At 45.3% G+C, this 21,629-nt stretch overlaps 1 protein-coding gene across 1 annotated transcript in view; it reads right to left on the reverse strand.

Moving 5' to 3' along the window:
• Window positions 1-17,497: 17,497 nt before the first annotated feature.
• The window catches only part of LOC149366363 (dehydrodolichyl diphosphate synthase complex subunit Dhdds-like), a 51,771-nt gene continuing 47,639 nt past the window's right edge, over window positions 17,498-21,629 (reverse strand). The window contains exons 6-7 of the mRNA XM_089570533.1: window positions 20,425-20,523; window positions 17,498-17,659 (exon numbers count right to left, since the gene is read on the reverse strand). Coding sequence (XP_089426659.1) covers window positions 17,498-17,659; window positions 20,425-20,523 — 261 coding nt within the window. The remainder of the gene's footprint in view (window positions 17,660-20,424; window positions 20,524-21,629) is intronic.

The following is a 21,629-nucleotide window of genomic DNA, read 5'->3' on the forward strand; positions in this document are numbered from 1 at the left end:
GAGCAGGTGCTGTGTGCCGGCGTACTGAGGTAGTCCCAGTGCCGCTTTGTACGCTGAACGTATAATGCTGTTCACAGCTTCCTCGTCCTTCCGGCGGAGGTGATAGTAGGGGTAGGAGTAGACTATCCTGCTAATGAGGAAAACTTGCGTGAGCCGACAGCGGTCATCCTCCTTCATACCTCTCCGGCGGGTGCTGATGCGGCGGATAAGGCCGTTGATCTGATTGGCTGTGGTGCGGAGGCGCTTAATGGCCTCCGAGTTTTGCGTGTTGTTCTGTATTAACATACCCAGAACGCGTATGGTGCGGACCGGAGGTATGGGATGTGTGTCGACATGAAGCACAATAGGTTCTTGCGGGTCGGGTACGGGCAGGTGAGCTCGTCTGTCCCTGATGACTAGTAATTCGGACTTCGTGGAGGAGCATGTGAGCCCGTTCGCCTGTACAAAGGAGTGTACTTTATCGATTGCTGTTTGGAGGGAGTTTTGGATTTCCCCGTCAGAGCCAGAGTTGGTCCACAGGGTAATGTCATCGGCATATATTGAGTGTTTAATGTGAGGTATCTTTTCCAGGAGCGGAGGGAGGCCTCTCATTGTAGTGTTGAAAAGGAACGGAGATAGGACTGCTCCTTGTGGTGTTCCTCGGGTGCCTAGTGTGATCTTCTCGCTGTGGAGGTCTGGAATGTGAAGTTCTGCTGTACGGTTATGAAGAAAGTCGGCGATGTAGTTGTAAGTGCTAGTGCCTACATTCATTTGTGAGAGGTTTGAAAGGATGGAAGCATGTGACACGTTGTCGAAAGCCTTGCTGACATCTAGGCTTAGGATGGTTCGTGTAGCTCGGATGGGTCTTCGCTCAAACACCTGGTACAATGGGCTTAGAGACGATGCCTGAATATCATGCGGGATGGTATGGAGTGTGCGCGTAACTCGCTGCTGTTTTAATATTGTGTCGTGACTTTGTTTACAGCCAGGAAAGAGGAAGATCGAAGGCCGCCGTGCAATTCACTGTTAGTGCGTTCATCTGCGGATACATCCGGAAATAATGCATGCAAAACATCTACGAAAATCTAGTATGTTGTAGAAGCAGTGTCCCGTGACTACATCTTACCAGATAAATTCTGTAGCCAATCTCAGTAAAATTTTCTTCTATGGAGAGTGTAGGAGGCTTCGAGCGCGAAACCCTGTTTATCGAACATTAATGCAAACATGGAGCCCTCCACTACGGCACCTCTTTCATACTTTCTTCTCTCACTCCCTCCTCTATCCCTTCCCTTACGGCGCGGTTCAGGTGCCTACCGAGATGTGAGACAGATACTGCACCGCTTCCTTTCCGAAAAACCAATTTTCAATTTTTCTATCCTGTTCCTGGACTGGAAAGATTTTTGGTGGTGGTGGTCAAGGCATCAGGAAGAGACAAGAGGTATGTTTGGATCTTCCCGTAAGGGATCGATCCTTGGAAACACTAGGTGGAGGTCCCTAGTATGGGACCCCAGTGGTGGTGGCCGCCGCCTGGGTGCGCCCGACTAAGGCTTGTTGGGCCTGTAAGTCGTGGCAGCAGAGCAGGGTCGCCTCCCAGTCCTCTCGGGTTGGGTTGGGGATGGGAGGAATAACCGGGTTGGAGGGGCCGGAGGGATAGGTGTCCGAAGACACCGCACTACAGTGCGGGTGGGCAGTTGCCCTTAAAGGAGAGGTCAAAATGTTTTACTGCTGCCGGGCACAGCAATGTATTGGTTAAAAGGCAGAGAAGGAGCCGCTCATCCGCCTTCTTGAGGCCTTTACATAGACGAGGGTAAAGGCTATGACTGTCTTGATAGTAAACTGTAACAGCCTTGAAGGTATAGATCAAATTAAATTCGGGTTCCTGATCGGGTGGGGAGGAGAAAAAAGTCAGGTGACAGAGCGCAGTGCTGCTTGTGAAAAAGATCGTTTATTTGCTGGTAAATTGCTTGTGCGCTCTTTTTACCGACATGCTGGTGCAGGTGGCTCAGGCGGGTTTAAAGCTCTGAAAATATATACAGTATTCGTTTAATAGAAGTGGTCGTAACACACTTTATAAAACACAATATAAAAACCTTGCATTACACGAAGGCACAATCGAAACACAGCTCGCATTCGATTGGGCATGTGAAATGATACAAGAGTTCTCCTGAACTGCGTCAGATTTAAAAAAAAAAACAGGAACCTGGAGCTGTTTGATATCAAAGACAGATTGTTTGCTTTCATGTTACTCTTTTCGAAGTGGTTTTATATTCCGTTTAATTTGTGTTTGTTTACTTTCGGCACAAAAAACTTTGGAAACTTTCGGCACAAAACTACAATTGCGGTCATGAATTAATTCGAAGCTAGAAGCCCGATGGTCCCCGTAATCACGACCTGCCGGCTAAATGTCGGGTTGACCGTGGCACCATAAGGAAATTCAAACCCGTACAAGAGATTTAAAATACGGTTTAATTGACCCGCTCGATAGAATGCTCCTATTGTCCCACCCTACTTTGTTTATTACGAAATAATAACCCTCCGAAGAGACAGTTCCAGAATGACGAGAAAAGTTGTACAGCATAGGTATGGGGCTATGAGCCCACCCCGGCGGCTCAGTGCTTATGGCGCTCGGCTGCTTACTCAAAAGACGCGGGTTCGATCCCAGCCGCGGCGGTCGAATTTCGATGGAGGCGAAATTCTAGAGGCACGTGTACTCTGCGATGTCAGTGAATGTTAATGGAACCCAGGTGGCAGAAATTTCCGGAGCCCTTCACTACTTCATGCGTCCCTCAAAGCCCCAATAGCCTTGGGACGTTAAGCCCTCACAAACTTAAACTTAGTGCAGATGTGAGTAAGTGCAAGAGACCATGGCTCCGGAGGATGGAGCAGCTGTGGGGCCGCACCTCGGCGGTGCTATCTAGCGCTGCGCGTTGAGTTTCTTACTATAACAAGGAAAGCTGAAGGCGCTACGCTTCATCCACCATGGAAAGACGAAAAAATGCCGGGAAGACGAGGTTTCTAACTTGGCGTGTCTATTCTTAGATATGGAACGCAAATTTAGTCGTAAAATTACGGCTCTTTTCCTGAGAAACCTCGAAGAAATTCTGCAAAAGTTTCCACCCATGCCTGCCCAACAAGTGACTTGCAATTGCGTTAAATCTACTGAAGTGCAAAACACAGTACTGAAATCACCTAATCTGCGTACAAAGGAGAGCATCGCGGCGCAACTACCAATTTTGTAGGTAAAATCCACGTTTTCGGCTCAACACAAGCCAAGCCAGACACGAAACCTAGCCTTCCCGGTATTCCCGCGGTGCATGAAGTGCGCTTCAAGAAATCTGCATAGACGGTGGCGCCAGGTTTCCCTATGCGTAATATTCAGGAACTTATCGGCGCCGCGCGCGCGCCTCGAGAGTGCATCGAGGGACGACAAACTTCGCTCTAGCATCTGCGACTGTGCTTTTCAAGATTAATGAATTTGAAGAGCGGCGTTCGGCAGCTCTTGTGCTGACGGTCTCGACGAAGGGTAGCGAACATTGTTATGTGTCCGGGGCATGGCGCTGTCGCTCCGTAGCGGAGCAAGCGGATTGCAGCACGGTGTCAAGCTACTCCAGTCAGGAGTGGTAAAGGCACATTTGATTTTATTTGCTGGGATGTTGAGTATTTTTGTCCAAACTGAATAAAGAGTTTTTTTTTTTCATAGCTATGCGAGCTTGTCTTCAGGTTGTTTTCGCCGTCTTACGCATTTAATAACGTATTCCAATCTGCGATGCGGAACAAATTCCCTGATTTATGAACCGGAAAGCTTGTTTGAAATGGTGGTTTGGATTCACACCCTGAGTTCTAATTGGCTGCATCGACGTACTTTGTGCTTCCTTGTTTGCTCTCTGAGTTCCTCCAGACTGCAGGTAAGCAGAAGTTGAGAGACCTCAGAAAGCGTGCCAGAAATGCATAGCAGCGACAACTCGCGGCGCCTGCCTGCATGCGCAGTGAGCGCTTCTTGATCTTGCATTCCTGTTCAGTCTTTTGTAGAAAAAGACTAAACCTAAATGAAACAAGCCGATAAAAACTTCGAAGGCGTACGCTTAAGCTTCGCCTTAAGAGCGAAACGCGATAGCGTCCGCTTAAATCATCCACATGACGGCATCACTCCCATACTGCTCTAAAAAGCTACCCCGTGCACAATGGAAACTTTCAGCTCCGCTTCCTGAAGGACGAACTGTATGACGTCGCACTCACTCACTGCGCTATGGGTGGTCTCCGCGAGAAGTGGAAAGCTTACTTTCTCTGAAAGTGCGCAAGGCTTGAGCCACTGGTGCTTCCGCGATTTTTCAGGCACTAACGACTCGACGGAGCCGCGGCAGCCTTGGACTCTACTGATGCTGACGACGGCGATGCCATCAACTCCGGCTTTTCTGCCTCAAGAGGTGCTTAACGCTTTCGCGTTAAAATGAAACTGGTCTCTACCATTCAGGAGCGCAGTGGTATGACGGCACGCTGACGTCCGCTTGTTACGCTACTGTTGGACAGATCGATGCCGTGGACTCTTTACGATGCGCGCTTCACTTTGTCGCATCCGTCAGTAGCAGTGTAGACGAACGGTTTATCAGGTATGATAGGCTACCGCGCGAGAAGGAGAGTGAGCTTTGCCGTCACTGGGAGGCTCTCTCACAGCGGGCGCGCGGCGCTAGATAGCAGCGCCGCGGTGGGGACCCGCAGCCGTCCTACCGCATGAGCCGCGATCTCTTCACTTTTGCTCACGCCTGTACATAGCGATACATGTATGAAATTTTGAGCTGCATGTAAAAACCTCCCCTGTTACTCAAAAATAAATCTAATACTAAAACCACCCAATTGCTTTTGGCCGACGCAGCTCTAAATCGGAAGTAAACTGCATTTCAAAACTGCACATTCCTATATCTGAACTGGGCAACTGAGCTGACCTTAAGATTTTTATAGGGAAATCAATTTGAAAGCGTGCATGAGAGTTCGCAGTCATCCAAAAGAAGAATCACATGGAGAGAAATACGAGTCTAGCATATTTATTCTGGGCTTTCATCGCAACACTTGCATTGAAATTTACAACTGGAAGTCATCACACTGGGACAGACATGAATCCAGAAGGCAGCGAAGCAAGAAAATCGCACCAGCAAAATTCTCTCCAGAGTTGTGGTTTGGGCTTGTTGGTCTTGTAGCACGGCTGGAGCGAGCACCGCTAAAAGACGAGCACAAACACAGAAACTAACAGAAGCGGCTGTACTGTTAGTTTCTGCGTTTTTACTCGTCTTTTTGCGCTGCCCCCTCTAGCAATGCTATAAAGTACTCTTGAACCTGCCTTCAACACCTCTACCCGGAACGGTACAGTCCTGTTTCTTTCCTTTTGCTTATTACATACACTTCTATAAAGACCGCTACCTTCCTCGACATTCCAGTACTGTGCAACGTCGCTGGACCCTACAGAGAACACTTTTCTCTCATCCGTTTACTTAGGCATGGGTCAACGACGCCATCATCCCTTCCCTTAATCACAGCGTTTGCTCGCTCGCAAGCGACATTTCCCCTTGAATGTAAAGAGGAAAGCAAGGAGGAGCAGGAAATACATTACAACCTTATCATCCTCCAGCCCTCTTCCCTGTCCATATCTGTCACCAACGTATCTTCTACGCGATACGCGTTCTTCAAGCATTTCCACCCACAGTCATCACTCGGCATGTGTGTGCCACACAGAAGTCCTAGTTCCATTGCTGTATCAGAAATAGTACCCATTCCTTGTCTTAATGTCCCTCATAAAGCTCCCTCAGTCTTCTCCGCAAACAGTCTACACAGCCTTCTTGGTAGCTATTCGCTCTATTCAGCAAAGATTAAGTACCTCCGCTTCAGAAAGACCAAGACGAAGCTTTACATTTCCGGGCCCAGTACACAGTATATGTATTGTGCGCCCGTGGAGATGAAAGGTTCGCAAGAGTAGACCTGCCTACTAGCCCGCCACTTTCACGCACGAGTACCTAAGATGTCATGGCCGAGACCTCGAATGGTAGCCGATCTCCTGGCCTAATACGCACAATTAGGAAACACTGCCAACCACTCAAAATTGCCTCACAATGTGTACCTGGTCCCTTTCCATTTGACGCCAAAGAATCACATATATTCTTAGACATTTTTAGCTTACCCGTCCTCGAAGAGGGGTAGAGTATTGAAGCATGGCAAAATAGACGTAGCTAGCCCATTCTTAGCTTCTTTGCAACTGCATCGGCTTCTACTCCGTCGTGACGGGAGGGGGTAGGTGTAGCGACGCACACCGGAGAGTTGGGCGGGGTATAGCGGTCATTCGAATACACACACAGGAATAGCAGGAACTATTGGGGGCGGTAAGGAGTGTTTTATAGACTCCACATGTATGTCGTCTGTTCAGCCACAGGCTGGGGCGCACACAAACGCAGTCCTGATGGCGTTAACGTCTCATTCCCCTTCTAAGAGTTGTGGGTGCTGCCCCTCGTAACCCTTGTAATAATCTTTTTCTCCGTCGTTAGAGAACCACTTACCGCCCGCACGGCATTCTTTTATTCACACCACGTCGGTTGTTGCGCCTAGCCAATATTCCTACAGGATGTTTTGAACAGTTTGGCTTCGGTGTCAAGTTGGGCGTCATGTTCGGATGATATCCGCCTAAATTTATTGACAACGAAACTCAAGTCTTCCAGGTTTCAACACACTTCATAGAGTTTGTATGCCTCTTAATTTTTTGTTCGGTTTCCTGCTTGGGCATTCCCATTTGCATTAAGATGAATCAAATAATGCTCGCACGACGTGCGGTCGTCGGTGCATGTTATATAACCACAGGTGCTCGAAATTATCCGGAACCATCGGTTACTGCATCCTCGCAGTTTATTTGAAGCTTCGAAACCTTTGAGAACGCGTCGCATACTCGCTTGATTCTCTGAATGCGTTCAGACTCGTTATGCTCCAACTGGTTGGTTTCATCGCTCCCGTCCTGAAGTGTCTGGCTGTTCGAGGCGTAGCTGGAAGGCTTGTTGACACTGGCCAAACGATTCGCGTGTTATATTTAGCGCTTGGCCTGCGCTCTTCAACAAAATGACACTCATTGCATACCGTTTGGGTTCAGTTTCAACCAACTGAGGGCTATGGTTGGTGCTCAATACTTTTCCGGTATAAGTGTTAACTATTCCTTCTTTAAAAGTTCAGAGCGCACTGATGTACACGTTCGCCTGCTTTTAGGCTCAACATGAATGTCCATATGCTGAATACTGAAGAGGTAACGAGGAAAAACAAGCCGCACATGAGCAGATAGGATTTTAATGCTTTTTGCAAGCGCAAAATAATATAGACGGTGCCCTCGTGCGGAGTTGTGTAGAGATGTGATACTGCAACTACGTATTGTACTGTTCCCTCCAGCAGGGGACGGAGCCAAGCATGAATTGTCTAAAACATTATAGCCACCCTTATTTGCAAAAAGTGTAAGATATTTGGTTACTGTGCGTCTTAAATGAATTCTAGGCACGCCATGGATGTTTAAGATCTGGAAGTCATATCACAGTGCAGCTCTTAAGCGCTCATTCATCGCTTGTGTGGCGTCCCTAGCCGTCGGCCTCGGTGTAATTGGCAGAGCGAACGAGCAGCATAGCGGAGGATGAAAAGAAAAATTGCTATTGGTTTAGCTCTGGCTAAACCTGGAGGATTGCGAAAGCAACGAGGAGAGAGAGAAAGAGGCTATAGAGAACGCGCTGCAGCGGCGGCGGCCCCGGCACACTAACTATGCGCCGGAACCCGCGCATGCGCAATTGGTGAGCTGGCGGCGGCACCTCTGAGTCCCCCGCGCAGCGACGGCGCGCCAGCTGTGCGCCGTGTGACGTCACTGCTCCTCGCGCATGCGCAGCTTGGCCTTTCGTCAGCTCCGCGAAATGGCTCGGCGACTCACGTAGTGTTGCTTTCGCAACAAAAGAGCGAACGCGGAGCGCAGTGGAGAAAATAAGCGCGACGACAGCTAAGAGGCCCCGAGGAGGAAAGCGGAGGCAGAAAGTTCGGCATCAGCCAGGAGACGAGCTCCGCGGCGGCGACCCGCTAAGAGATGGCGCCAGAGTACGCGAGCCTACGACACTCGCCCGACTAGAGGCGCAGCGGCGGTGGACCGCTGTGCGCTGCCCAAGCCGAAATCAATGTCCGCCCCCATTCGACACTGCATGTACCCTATGCGGTCGCCTACGGTTCAAATACCGGAACAGCGGCGCTCACAAATCGCATTACCGAGAAGCGCAATGGTAGGCCATTTTTTTGGCCTTTCCAAAAATCCTGGTTAGCATGCATAGGTTCTGTAATAGATAATCGCCTTGGCAGTTAATGCATACAATGTGCTTCGAAAGGCGTTCAAACCAGAAAGTCTTAGGCACTAACATCAATTTATCAACCTCTAAACATCAACCTCTGAAATATTTTAAAAACAAGAAGTCCTAGATAGCGTGATTCTTTAAAGAGATTAAAGGACATGCTGGAGGATACGCTTAAAGGAAAGCGTCGAAATAGGTAGTCACAGTGAGGACTTCTTACCTTTTGCACTGGTAAGCGTTGCCGTCGTGTTTATGTTGTTTACCGCAAATTTTTTCGTAGTCGTCTTCACATGAGTTGCTACTACTAGAGTCATCATCATTAAGGTCAACCACCGCACTATCCCATGCGTACATCTCGCACTGTTTTTCCTCTGCGAGATAAATAACATGCGTAAATATTTATCACTGTGTTGCATGATGAAAGCAACAAACTATAAACCTTCGACCCGGAACGCTGGTCGTCATACTCAACACGCCCAACCAACCACTTTGCTGAACGTCATACTCGGACCCCCGCTCACACAAATTGAGCAAATTCTAGTCTTTTGAGGAAACATGGTGCTCAGAATAGAAATGATTTTTGTGTAATTATTTTTGTTTCCAAATTAAAGGGCTACTGCTGTGGATTTTCCAACGTTTTCAGGTAGTGATCGCAACACATTTCTTGGAGCCCCGTGTCCCTGGCATAAAAAACCCTTTGTTTAATATATCAATTTTTGCTATTTTAAAATAGCAAAAAAGAAGCTGAACTTGGTTCGTGGCCACAAAAGATAATCTAGTTGACGCAGCGATGACGTCACATACAGTATTCCAAAAACACTGACACCCTCATCGAATGGCTGAATAACGAATTAAAATCGCAGCTCAGTTCATATAATGTGTAATAGGACCTCATAGAAGCTTATAATTTTTTGTTGACGCGGGGTGCTTGTAATATAGAGCAACTGCTGTTTTCGACGCCGAAAATGCAGTGTTTCTCACCTAAATCTCCTGAATTGAGGCCACAAAAACGGCAAACTTTAAAATCAATTTGCGCAGGAATTAATCGCCACACAGCTCCCAAACTTCGGTTTGGTTTGGTTTATTGGGATTTAACGCCCCAAAGCAACTTAGGCTATGAGGGACGCCGTAATGAAGGTCTCCGGAAATTTCGACCACCTGGGGTTCTTTAACGTGCACTGACATCGCACAGTACACGGGCCTCTACAATTTCGCCTTCATCGAAATCCGGCCGCCGCGGTCGGGATCGAACTCGCGTCTTTCGGGTCAGCAGCCGAGCGCCGTAACCACTGAGCCACCGCGGCGGGGCAGCTCCCAAACTTCTTGGAAAGGATCAAGACGAAGAGGAAGGTATATAGTAAATGTTTACTTAGAATACGTAAATTTCGAAAAACCCCGCAGTTGCGATTTAACTCATGTAAGCACGTGCGGATTGCAATGAGTGCCCTTGACACTCCTCTACTAGTAGTATTCATATTCGAGTGAGCCTTCAAGAAATCGTTGGCTGGCATTGCTTTGGATCGCACATTGTACGCTGATTCTCGATAGCTTGAACTGCTGTTTTACTAGAAGTAACGTTTAACTTCGTAAATAAGTGCTACATCAGGGGTTCCTCTAGGCGCCTTATCGGGCCATTACTGTTTTATTATACATAAAAGGTTTACCATAAAATTTTTTATCTAATATTCGTCTTCAGGCTGATTACTTCGTTTTACACGAAGTGATCAATTGTTCTCTTGATTATTTTCGGCTACAAGAGCCGTTTACTAGGTTTCGTACTTGATGCAGTAAATGGCAGACGAAAATTACATTGATAATACTGTCCTGATGGCCTCCTTTAATTGAACTTCTCTTGATGTGTAGTTACTAATTCAATAACCGTACTTTAAGCGGTGCTTGCGACTATAAATAGCTTGTTCTAATTTTCGCTCATAACTTCTCATCACATTGAATACATCTGCAATAAAAGAGTTAGAAAGTTAGCCTCTTTGCTGCAAAAATTAGCCTATTCCAGCGAGAGACATGGAGCTGAGAACGTCTAAATCACAAATACATCCAGTTTTAGAATATGGTTCGGAAGTTTGGAACCTATATGCACCATGAAGAATATTACGTTATAGGCTGTGCAAAAATAACCTGTCCGTATATATTTCGCCGTTATGACCGTTATTTCTCGGCGTCTTCGGCAATTCCTTCCTTGAAACTAACAACGCTTTCATCACGTCACCGCATCGAATCAATAAAATCCTTGCACTGCATAATCAATCCCCCAGTCGGTCTCTCATCCGATTACTGTGCTTTTGCTTAAGAAACATCAACCACAAGACACGATGAACTTAATTTGACACCTTTCTGCGCAGCCATTAACATACTTAAATTGAGTTTTTTACACGTATCATTGAAACTTCGAACGCATTACCCGGAAATATTCGCTCCTTTCATTTTGAAAGTTTTGTGGGAGCCATTCGAGCACATAACCATTTGTATTTATGCCTACCACCCAAATCTGCACATTTACTATGCTCTTTTCGTTCATACCTTATTTTTTCGTTCCACGCACATAATTACTTATTATAATTATCTTGTAAGTGTACTTTGTAATTCGTTTATTCTGAGCAGATTCCGACTATTAAGACCGCGTTGTATGTTTTTTCTTATATCTCTAGCCTTACTCACCCACTCCTGCAAAATCGTTCCAATACGCGGCAGTATGTATGAAGAAATAAAAAAATAAAGGAAAAAGAGAGGAAAGAGGTGCCGCAGTGGAGGTATCCGCAACAATTTACCGCCCCGGGGATCCTTAACGTGGACTGACATCGCTCAGCACATGTGCGCCTCCACCGAAACGCGGCCGCGGCGTTCGAACCCGGGTACGCCGGCGCAGTAACCGACTACCCGGGACCGAGGCGAGTAGCCTAACCCCTGAGCCAGCGCCACGGGTACGAAGGGTTAAACACAGGAAGCAGGCGCTGCGGACTCTGCCCGGTAAAATTGCAAGCTTGTGAATACACACTTGTAAATCGAAAATCGACAACGTGCGAACCGTGCTGTATGAAGCGGAAAGTTGGCAAACTTTATATCGCCATTGATGATCAGTGATTGTGCAAACTTCATTCAAAGAATAGCCCGGGGCCTAAGCATTACCGCTACGTGCAGCTAATTCTGCACGGCGTGCAGGACTGCGCGCAGTTAATTTTCCGGGATTGCAGTCCTTTCCTTTATCAGAAGGACAGAAAGCAATAAAGTACTGCTGCTGTCTCACACGTTAAAAAAATGCTGTTGCCTGACGCTGTGGCCAGAATAAGAACAAGATGCTACAAGCACCTTGTAGGGCTCTACCCACCCGAAATGGGGCGGCGGCAATTGCCTCAAGCTACTAAATCCTAAGGTCAAACTATGATCACCGCATTTCGATGACGACACCATGTAAAGGCGCCCCTGTGCTAATAATTCAGCGTAGATCAGTGAATTGCTAGTGTCCAATATTTGTGAGCATCTCTCCCGTTAGCGTTCTCTTTGACACTTGGGTTTTGCTTTTGACATATTTAAATCCATCAGTCTTGACTTACTTTCGTTATCCTTAAATGTGAAAATACCACATTTGTGTTCTTTCCTCCAGGTCCTCAGTGTATATTTGACGTTTTTCCCCGCTGCTGGAAAACGTGATTGCACATGAGTTATACATCTCTTCATCGCTTAGCTCAGCAGTAAGGCTCGTAGTTATTGAAATTAGCCATCCGAGTTTGACAGCAACCATTGAGGAAGCTACTGTATTTCTTTTTTTTCGTACTTGCTTTATGTATTCTTATATTTTGCATATTACATTTATTTTAATAATTTGTTTTCATTGAACGAAAGCTTAAAAATGCGATATTTTATATAACACATTTGAGTTTTGCACCAGCAGAGTAGCATAAACTGAACATGCCAAAATACAAGAATTCTTTATTTGCCTGCATTGTGTACGTAACTCACTGCAGACCTATATCTGCACATCGCTCACTACATACCGCTGTCGAGATAGGAATGTAGACGCGGTTTCCATTTATCAGAGCTATAGTTAACCGTGGTTTCATTTCATTAGTCATTGCCCTTAAGTTACACATTCAGTTTCCTATTTATTAGCCAATAATCGGATCACTCATGGTATTCGAAATATTTGTGTGGAATGTCTCCCCTGATCACATCGATGATTTCGGAAAGACATATAACTAATGTCGTTGTAGCACCCAAGAAGACTATAATAGCTAGCTGAAGGCTTCCTCCTGCTCATGCCACACATATTTCGGTTTTGTTGTCTTCTAGGCAGAGTTCAGTTGAGCGGTTTGTAGCCACTGCGTGCCTTCTTGAATCCTTCAATCTTTCAAGTTTAATTTACAAGACCTTACTTAGCTTTTTTTCTCAACGCCTTGAACAGCTTATAGCTCATTTTTTGTGATGTCTCTGCTGGCAAAGAAGTCTCTTTAATTTTCTTTTATATTATGTGCTTTACACATCAGTAAAATAATTCATAGTAGCGTTTGGTAATTGTCATATGTGTCTCCTTGTCTTTGTTTCTCTTATTGCTCTAATTTGTTGCTAACTCATCGCAAACCAGCACTGTATGCTGAAATTTGGTATCCATATTTTTCTCTCGTCGTTCTCTTAAACTCGGATATTATATGGGCGTTGTGCTAGTAATGAGATTTTTTGTTTTACTAGTCATTTTTCATGTTTCTTTCATTATGGCACCTTCCGATAAGTGAGTCGAACCGAGAACTTATTAACGGCGCCTACAATGTGCCAGTGTGGAAAAGAAAACCACAGAGGAACCCACTACTGCGTTTCTGACCTCATTTCCTGGATACTTTCAGCAACGGTAACCCTAGTTGCTTGACATCAGCTGAACAATTAGCTCTAGAACTGCGAATTGCGTGTCCTGAGAGAGGTAACATCTTGGAAGGTATTGCGAGGCATTTTTATTGAATTCTGACCTACTGCCTCGTTTGCATTCATCAGTTGTTCTGCGATTTTAACTTTACAGTGAAATATTCTGCAAAAGTTTAGAATATGTGCAATATGCCCAAGTGTGAGACAAAGTTTGCCCAACTGCATTGAGCATTTTACCTCCTTTCAAAATGACGTTCATCACGGGACCATAGCTATTTTCTGGGAGTAGCTTCGCACGGTGCTTGACGGTTTTGCTGTAACAAAAACAATACACACCTAGTTTGTAGAAAGCACGAGGAAAGCAAGGCGTGACACACGCTTCAAAACACCCAGCAAAGATGGGCTAAATGAGCATTGCAGTCCTTTAACAACTTAAGTGGTAGCGATTCCTCTGCTTTTAACACTCTAATGCATTACAAAGATTGCGCATGACCACGTGAAGTATATCTACCATCCCAACAATAAAGAAACGCTTTTAGAGACCGTTCCAAGCCAGTTACTGGGCGGGAGACGCGCAGCGTGACGGACACTTTTATGCCGGCATGCTTTTTGGGGAGTGTGTTGCGGGTCCCCAACGCTCTCGTTAAGGAGATGCGACATGTATTGATTAGGGCAGTGACTCGCTATCTTAAGAAATGTTGTGGGTTACGGGAATGGGAAAATTTGGACACTCTTCTTGCACGTAGCACATTGCAAGCAGTACAAAAGGAAAAATTGCCACCTGAGAAATAACTTGCTGTGGAGCTGGGGAAGTGCCGCAGAAATAGTGCGCCAGAGGAAATAGAGGCGACCATTGAAAGTACTGCGAATTTCAGCGCTACAGGAACATAATCGCGTTTAACTTTGATGTCACTGATTATTCAGGCGGTTGATCGCAGAGCTATGGCTCGTATTCCTGTCATCTCTGACCACATCTCAGACACAAGAGGCCATGTAAAGCTGGTTAGCAAGAAAAGAATGCCCAACGCTCGATTGGTATCGTCGTGGTTCGTCTGTCTTCGTCCGGCGTATAATGCTGCGAGGACTCTCACTTGATGTCACTGGCGTCGTACTCCGACCTCAACCGCATTCCGAGCTCCCATATCATAGCCGTTGATTCTATTTTTCCACGTACGAGTGGTATGAATTGTAGTGTTCAAGTAGCCGCCTCTATGTGTAATTGGTCATTATCAACTTTACATTCATAAATCTCTCGGAGTTCTCATACCACTCCTGATCCAGTGGTGCCGCAGTAAAGCGATGAGTGATGGCAGATGTTGCCACCTGCGGGGCTTGTACGACCCCGGTTGCTATTCCCGAGCATCCTGTCGCTACCAATCGTTATCTTAACTGCCACCTTCAACAGTGGGCAGGTTGTGATGACACCAGAAGGTTACGTGACTAAGGTGGCTCACCTGCCACCTAGGTGGCCTACCTAGGTTGTTTCACTGGGGATTTTTCGCCCACGGTTAACGACGTAGACACCGACGCCAATTTTTCTGCGTCGCGGGCTATTTAATGCTGTCGCGCTAAAATCTGAAGAAATGTGAAACCTGTGCATCTAAATGGTGGCACCGTCACAGCATAGTGGATACCTGGTACTACCGCTAGCAGTTCGAATATCACTTTTGTTAGACCGAGGATTGCTTAGAAACAGGCGCAAACACACACAGAAATTTCAACAGAAGCTTCAAGATAAAAATTCGCTGTGGCTTAGCTTGGTTAAGCCCGGTAATTGCGAAAGAAATATCCATACCTACGCCCTGGTTCAGCTGGTAGTGTAGCTGGTGGTGGTGCTTGAGGTTAGACTTGTGGTGATGCATCGGTTATACAATTCAATCCAATCCAATTCAATCCAATACAATCCATTCCATTCCAAACCAATGCAATTCAATTCAATACAATACAATCCAATTCAATCCACTCCAATCCAATGCAATGTAATGCTATCCAATGCAATCCAATCCAAACCAATCCAATGCAATCAAATGCAATGCTATTCAATGCAATCCACTCCAATCCTATGCAATCCAATACAATGCAATGCATTCCACTCCAATCCAATGTAATGTAATCCGAACTAATCCAATCCAATGCAATCCAATGCAATCCACTCCAGTGCAATCCACTCCAACACAATCCACTCCAATTCAATGCAATCCAATCCAATCCACTTCAATCCAATCCAATGTAATGTAATCCAAAGCAATGCAATCCAATCCATTTCAATCCAATCCAATGTAATGTAATCCAAAGCAATACAATCCAATCCATTTCAATTAAATCCAATCTAATCTAATCTAATCTAATGCAAACAAGGTCAAATGAAGGTCAATGGTGGTCACCGGCCGCGGCACGGCAAAGGCGTGAAAGTGCAAGTACGTCCCTATAGTTTCCTGGGAGTCTGTAAGTTCGCTGAACTTTCCGATGCGCCATCGAGCCTCCAGCACTAACATGTGCACCTTTCCCCGGTCGAAGGGTCACCGAATTCATGGAACCGCGGACGCACGACGGAGACGCGGTGGCTGCTCTGTTGTTGCTGGCGGCACCGTCGCCAGAACCCTCGCTCTGTCTCCGCCTTGCCTACCCACCACAGATACTTTCTAGCGCGCAGCTTTCTAGCGCGCAGCTTTCTACAGTGCAGTGTTTGAATGCCTGCAGTCGTCGTGTTTGTGGCCAGTGGATGTTTTTTTAACCTTCTCGCTTCCCTGCGGATTACTGTGAGGACGCAGGTGTACGGTGGACGATTGGTACGCGATGTGGCGCCGATGGGTCTATGAGCGTCGGATACTCAGAAGAGGCCCATAGTTAAGCTGTAGTTGCCACTGGACGCTGGACCCCTCATCGATAGCTTTCCCTTTTTTTTTAATACGGAACCTTCAGCGATTGTTCCCGTTGCATACGTGTTTCCCGTATGCACGTGCGCGGAGAGGGAGACGAAGAGGAAGGCAGAGGTTCGGAACGCAGCGAGTTCAGTGCTGTTTGTATGTGTGCTCGGAACCTCTCATTTACCAAATATTTGATTAGCTAACATCCTTTCCCCAGTTTTTGATTGTCTGAGGGAAACTTTACTGTCCTTTCCCTAAGTATCCATTGGTGAGAAGCTTCGCCAGTTTTATTGTTGGTTGCTGTCCTCGCCAAGGGCGGAGGCAGAAGAAACTCTCGGTTAAGTGGGGCTGATTTCGTGTAATCAACGGCTCAGTCATGTTGTAAATACTTTTCTCCTTGCTTGTTTCTTCTTGTTTATTCATGTAATAATAAATAGTTAATCTTCTTGCCCCGCCGTCAAGTAATGTGATTGTTTGCGAGTCCGAACCATCAATCCGTCAAGAAATCCGATTTAATCATCATCAAATGTTTCCTCACATCGCCACGTGAAGGGGAAACTCAACTGAGTGGCTCTAGAAGTAACTTGTTGGCATGAAGTGTTCCACGCTGCGCACAAGGAAATGAAGAGGCCTTGTTCACAACTATGGATTAAATTTCCGCGGTTGTTCTGGAAAGAGAGCCACCGAATGCATTCTGCCGGGTAGTGTAAAAAACGCTACAGATGCGTGCGGCGAGCCGAATTGGGAGAATGCGGAAGCATCGATGCCTCCACTGTAGTCTTCGGCTCTGCTTTTTTCAGTTATATTTTTAATTATTTTCGTCATTGTTTTTGTTCGCTATTATTATTTTTTGTTAATTTGTGCATTAATTGTCGAACTTACCCACAATTTTTTGTCTTCACTTGTCTGCATTGTAATTTCAATAAATTTGGCGGGTTCTTGTTTTTTGCTTTAAATATTTAATTATTTTCATTTTCTGCTATTTCTTAAATTTTAGTGTTTTTAGTTATTGTCCTTCGTTTTTGGTTTGTTTGGTGCATCAATTGTCGAATTTCCGCACGCGTTTTTTTGCTCTTTCACTATGGTGACGCCTACAAATTCCATACCGTCAAAGTTCACTTTCGGCTTTAATTAATTACTTAATAACCATATTGACCCAACTTTTTCTTCAGCATCATCATCATCACGTCTTGATATTTCGATTACAGTAACTCGTTTGCTGCTACCTCTTCCGAGAACGTCACAGCTGCCGTAGCAACGTTTTGGTGACACGACCCCGCCGACATAGCCTAGAAATACTTTCGCATTAATAAGTGTGGTCATTGTTTTTGAATTTGAACTCTTTTTTGCACATAGGCTGAGCTGGATATGTTGGGGAATAACTAGCATATTTCTTTCACTTGCGTAAAGATTTTTCTTAGTTGGGAAAAACTCAGAAAATACTCACTTTTCTCCGTCTGTTATGTAGTGCTGCGTGAAGTCGTATGCATCTTGTGTGAGGAAATTTTTCTCAACATATACGCAGTTGTGGCGATGGGAACGCTCTTGCCAGTAATTGTCATAGCTGCGAAGGATGAGCCAAACTTTTTCAGTTGTGTTCAATGCCTGCAGGATAGGTAATGAAACTTTTGTAGTAAGGGCATTTCAGTTTTTTTAGAGCAAAATTTATCGATTTTGATGGAAGGTAAACAGATTTACGGGAAAAGTAGACCAAAGCAAGTTTAAGAACCCCTGCAAACCATTCATATTACACACGAGAGACGATGTGTCACAGATAAATTGCAGCTGCTTAGTTACTGAGCTATTATGCAGTGAGTAAACTAAAATAGTGTTAAGCAGAAAACGTTTTGTGCAGCAGCTGTATGCCTTAACTTGTTAAACTGGAAGCGTAAATGGAATGTTACTGGCGTTATTTTGGTCAAATAAAATCGTTTAAGGTGTATAGTAAACTCTGTTTCTCTTTTAGTATATGTTGTTAGCAAAGAATAAACACTTGAAAGCAAATTAGAATGGCTCTGTGAATTGTGTTGTTAAGAGAACCGCCAAAAACTTTCCGCACATAGCGGAATATTTGTCTCGCTTGACTTCTTCTGGCGCTTTGCCTGAAATTAAAAGTAAATTACATGTTTCTGTGAATTCTCCCTATATATTGCCAACATTAAAAATCATTATAAATTCAGGGCAGACTTTTCGGCATCGAATTTGCGAAGTCAACAAGATCGCAAAGGTGAATGCGTGGTCGTGCATAGACTAGAAAATAAAACAAGTTTTTCCCTGATTAATCTGCCTCATAATTATGTTAATAGTGAAATGAGTTGCGATGCAAAAGTATTGCTATCAATACCGTTCTGATGTCCACTCTATACAAAGGCTTGAGGGAACATTCCCCTTCAGTTGAAGGTTTCCTCACGCACAACGCGAAACACGAGAAACAAAATGCTATTTTCCTTTACAACCGTCCAATATCTTAAGCTAGCTCCTGTCCTATGCGAACTGAATGACAACGCACCAATAGGAACATTCTCTAAGGCAGCATTCCGGTGCCGCAGACCGCAGTGCAGAATTACGATTGACGGAGCTTCTAAACAACCTAGCATGTCAAGGTCACGCTGTTCAATGGGGACGGGACAAATGTAATTTCTGAGGAGGGCTTGAGTACAAGGATTATCACGTGAGAAGTTTCGTGAGAGCTATGAATGTCTCCAGCGCATTTTTTACAGGGAGCGATTATGCGATGAGAACGAGAAGGATCTTGTGCCAGCGGCTGCCTGATGCATGCGAGGAGAAAATGGTGAATCTTGAGAGCTATAAGATCAAACTTGAGATGGAGCACAGCTAAATGAAACATACTGATCACGCTGACCAGCTCCTAAGTACTTCCTAATGGCTATGAACCCAGCGCTGAAGAGTAAGGGCTCCATGCGGAAAGTTTCCGCAGTGGCGGGAATATCATGCTGCCCGGATATATGTGTTGTGTGCCTTGCCGAGGGAACAAAGGTACTCCATTAAGTGATATTATAGCTCAAGACAGTCATAGGGTCCTCATTTCCCCTCGAGGTTGTTCTATGGGCACGGAAGCTCTGTTCCATGAGTAGCAAACTAGTATGTTCATTTTCAGAAACAGTTACAAAACAGCGACCATCTTCGCACTTCGGTTGTTGGTCATGACAGACTTGTTGCGGTGGCACTGGAAGCAGCGATGAAAGCTCGCCTCGTGTAACAAAGTACGGAACTTTTTATCACACCAGGTGTCACGACATTCCTTCCCTAACCATACGATGTGTGAATTACCAAGGCGTTCAGTGCACACGTGAAGCAGCCATAGGTTAAACGGATACCCGACGGACGCGTCCGAAGGCCAAACATCGTATTGCTGTGCCATTATATCGTAGATGTGTGCAAGGGGATACCAACCGATATGGCGTACAAATGCTACAATAAGCCCACAACTCGCAACGGCGTAGATGGATCGGAAGATGGAAACATCGTTGGCAGCAGCCAGGGAACACTACAGTGAGAGTCGTAGTTGATTGTGGTAAGTCAAATATTACAGTTAGCTTGCCGAAATAAACTTGTTTTCAAAAAAGTGATCACTGCCTGAGAAGGTATAAAAGTGATAAACCTGCTCCCTGCAGGTAAGTTTGGGGGTTGTTTTAAAGGAATGTTTCCTTTTTGCAGGGTTGTGAATTTTAAGCGTCCCTTATATACAAGAGGGGGTGATACGCACGATAATAGGGCATCTTTCCGCCTGAGACATAGCCATAGCTCACTAAAGCCTAAGAAACGGCTAAGAACAGACAGATAATTTGAAATGAAAATGAAAATGGCGTCTCCTATTGGCCTCAATTTTTGTCATTTCTGCCCCGGATTTATCGACCATGAACTGCCAGCACCCACCGGCTTCCTTCTTAGCATAGCACACTAGACACATTGCAAAGTATTTCATGATCTCAGCTCGATGATATGTTGTAAGATTAGGGTGCACTGCAGAACACTGTCATCGGTCAATGAAAATCTGCCTGGCATCAGTCAGGCACTCACTCTTCGGAGGTAAAAGAGCGGCAGCAAACACTGATCTTTCGACCCCCTCCTCCGTTTTCACTTCGAAAGGCCCACTCCTTGTCCTCTATGGCTCAGTCCGATCGTGACTGCAATATATGCCCTTTACAAGAACGATGAAATCAAGTTTCTGTCGAAGACACATTACGACATTCGACCTTTTTACCTTATAGGAAATGACAGATAACCACAGGAAACGCGTTATAAAACTGACGCTCTCACGGAGAGCTCAACGCGGCAATCTTCTGAAAAAATAAGCTCTTTCTTTGACACTTTCTTTCCTGCGTTCAGCGAAATGAAAATATTCTTACCTCAACGAGGTCTGCGAGGGTTGGCACATTACCAGAAGCCGCAGCAAGTTGCAGGGAAACAGCGAAGAAAAGCACCAACATGTCCTCGTTTGTAGTTTCCTAGAGTGTATAGATCGAGGCGAACAGTAACCTGGAATATCCGCGCCCATGGATATATATACGCCACAAGTATTAGCAGCTTTTTATTCCTTTGTAAGCATTTTTATTTTTTATAGAATGCCATCTGCAACTTACAAAAAAAACTTGTGACGGCAGTCGTAGCAGAAGGTCACAATCGCCTGAGAAAATAGATACCTGCATCATCTTTCACACTTGCACTATTTTTCTCGAAACGTATAAGCAAAATTCAGCATCTGCAGCTCCATCAATAACATGCCACCTTATGCCACATGTGCAGTAAAGAAAGAAACCATTTGCAGCAAAGCGATTAGGCAATATCACCGGGGCCAACTTTTCCGGTATCTTTATAATCAGTGGTTTATAGTACTTTGTTTTAATAAACTTCTTTTGACTTAGATAAACGAAATAGTGAATATTTGGTGCGCTTCGGGGTCAATGAACATTGGATCACTGTACTAGACGGTAGCCTAATGTAGAAGTTCCCAACCAGGCCCAGTTACTGTCGGCTACGTACACGTGTCTAATAGAGGACTGCAGAATAATGGCATTCAATCTAAAAAGATGTATGGCAGAACCAAGAAAAATTTTTAAGAAAAAAAGACCTTATTCAGTTGATCGACCCCGATCTGTGACGTAAGCAAGACGTGACGAAACAACTCCTGTCGCTGGCTAAGACGACTGGGGGAGGGGGGGGGGTAGAACTAGGGAAGGAAGCTATAGCCTTTACGTGCTTAGAAATATATGAAAGCAAACGTGTTCAAAGCAGTTTTCTGGTTTCAGGGAGGTCCTATGATGTCCCTTCGCGAAGAAAAGCAAAGTTCATTCTGGAATAAATTCTGAAACTATGGAGCGTCATTTAAAAGGCAATGCATTTTTGAAATTCCGCGTTAAGTTTATGTGAGGTTGATATCCGGCCTTTTGAAACACATGTGAGGAAAAATTTCTGAAATATTTTTGCCATTTCCAACAGTATACACAAGGAGCAGAGCAGACATTTGGGCTAGTTGGTGTGAATTCATGGTGGAACGACAGCGCAAGTGTCTGCTCACTTGTTCTGTGTTCTCTGTCTAAGTTTGCGCTGTTGT

The sequence above is a fragment of the Amblyomma mixtum genome, chromosome 1 (genome assembly GCF_055824585.1).
Source record: "Amblyomma mixtum isolate Tamu chromosome 1, ASM5582458v1, whole genome shotgun sequence".
Taxonomy (NCBI): domain Eukaryota; kingdom Metazoa; phylum Arthropoda; class Arachnida; order Ixodida; family Ixodidae; genus Amblyomma; species Amblyomma mixtum.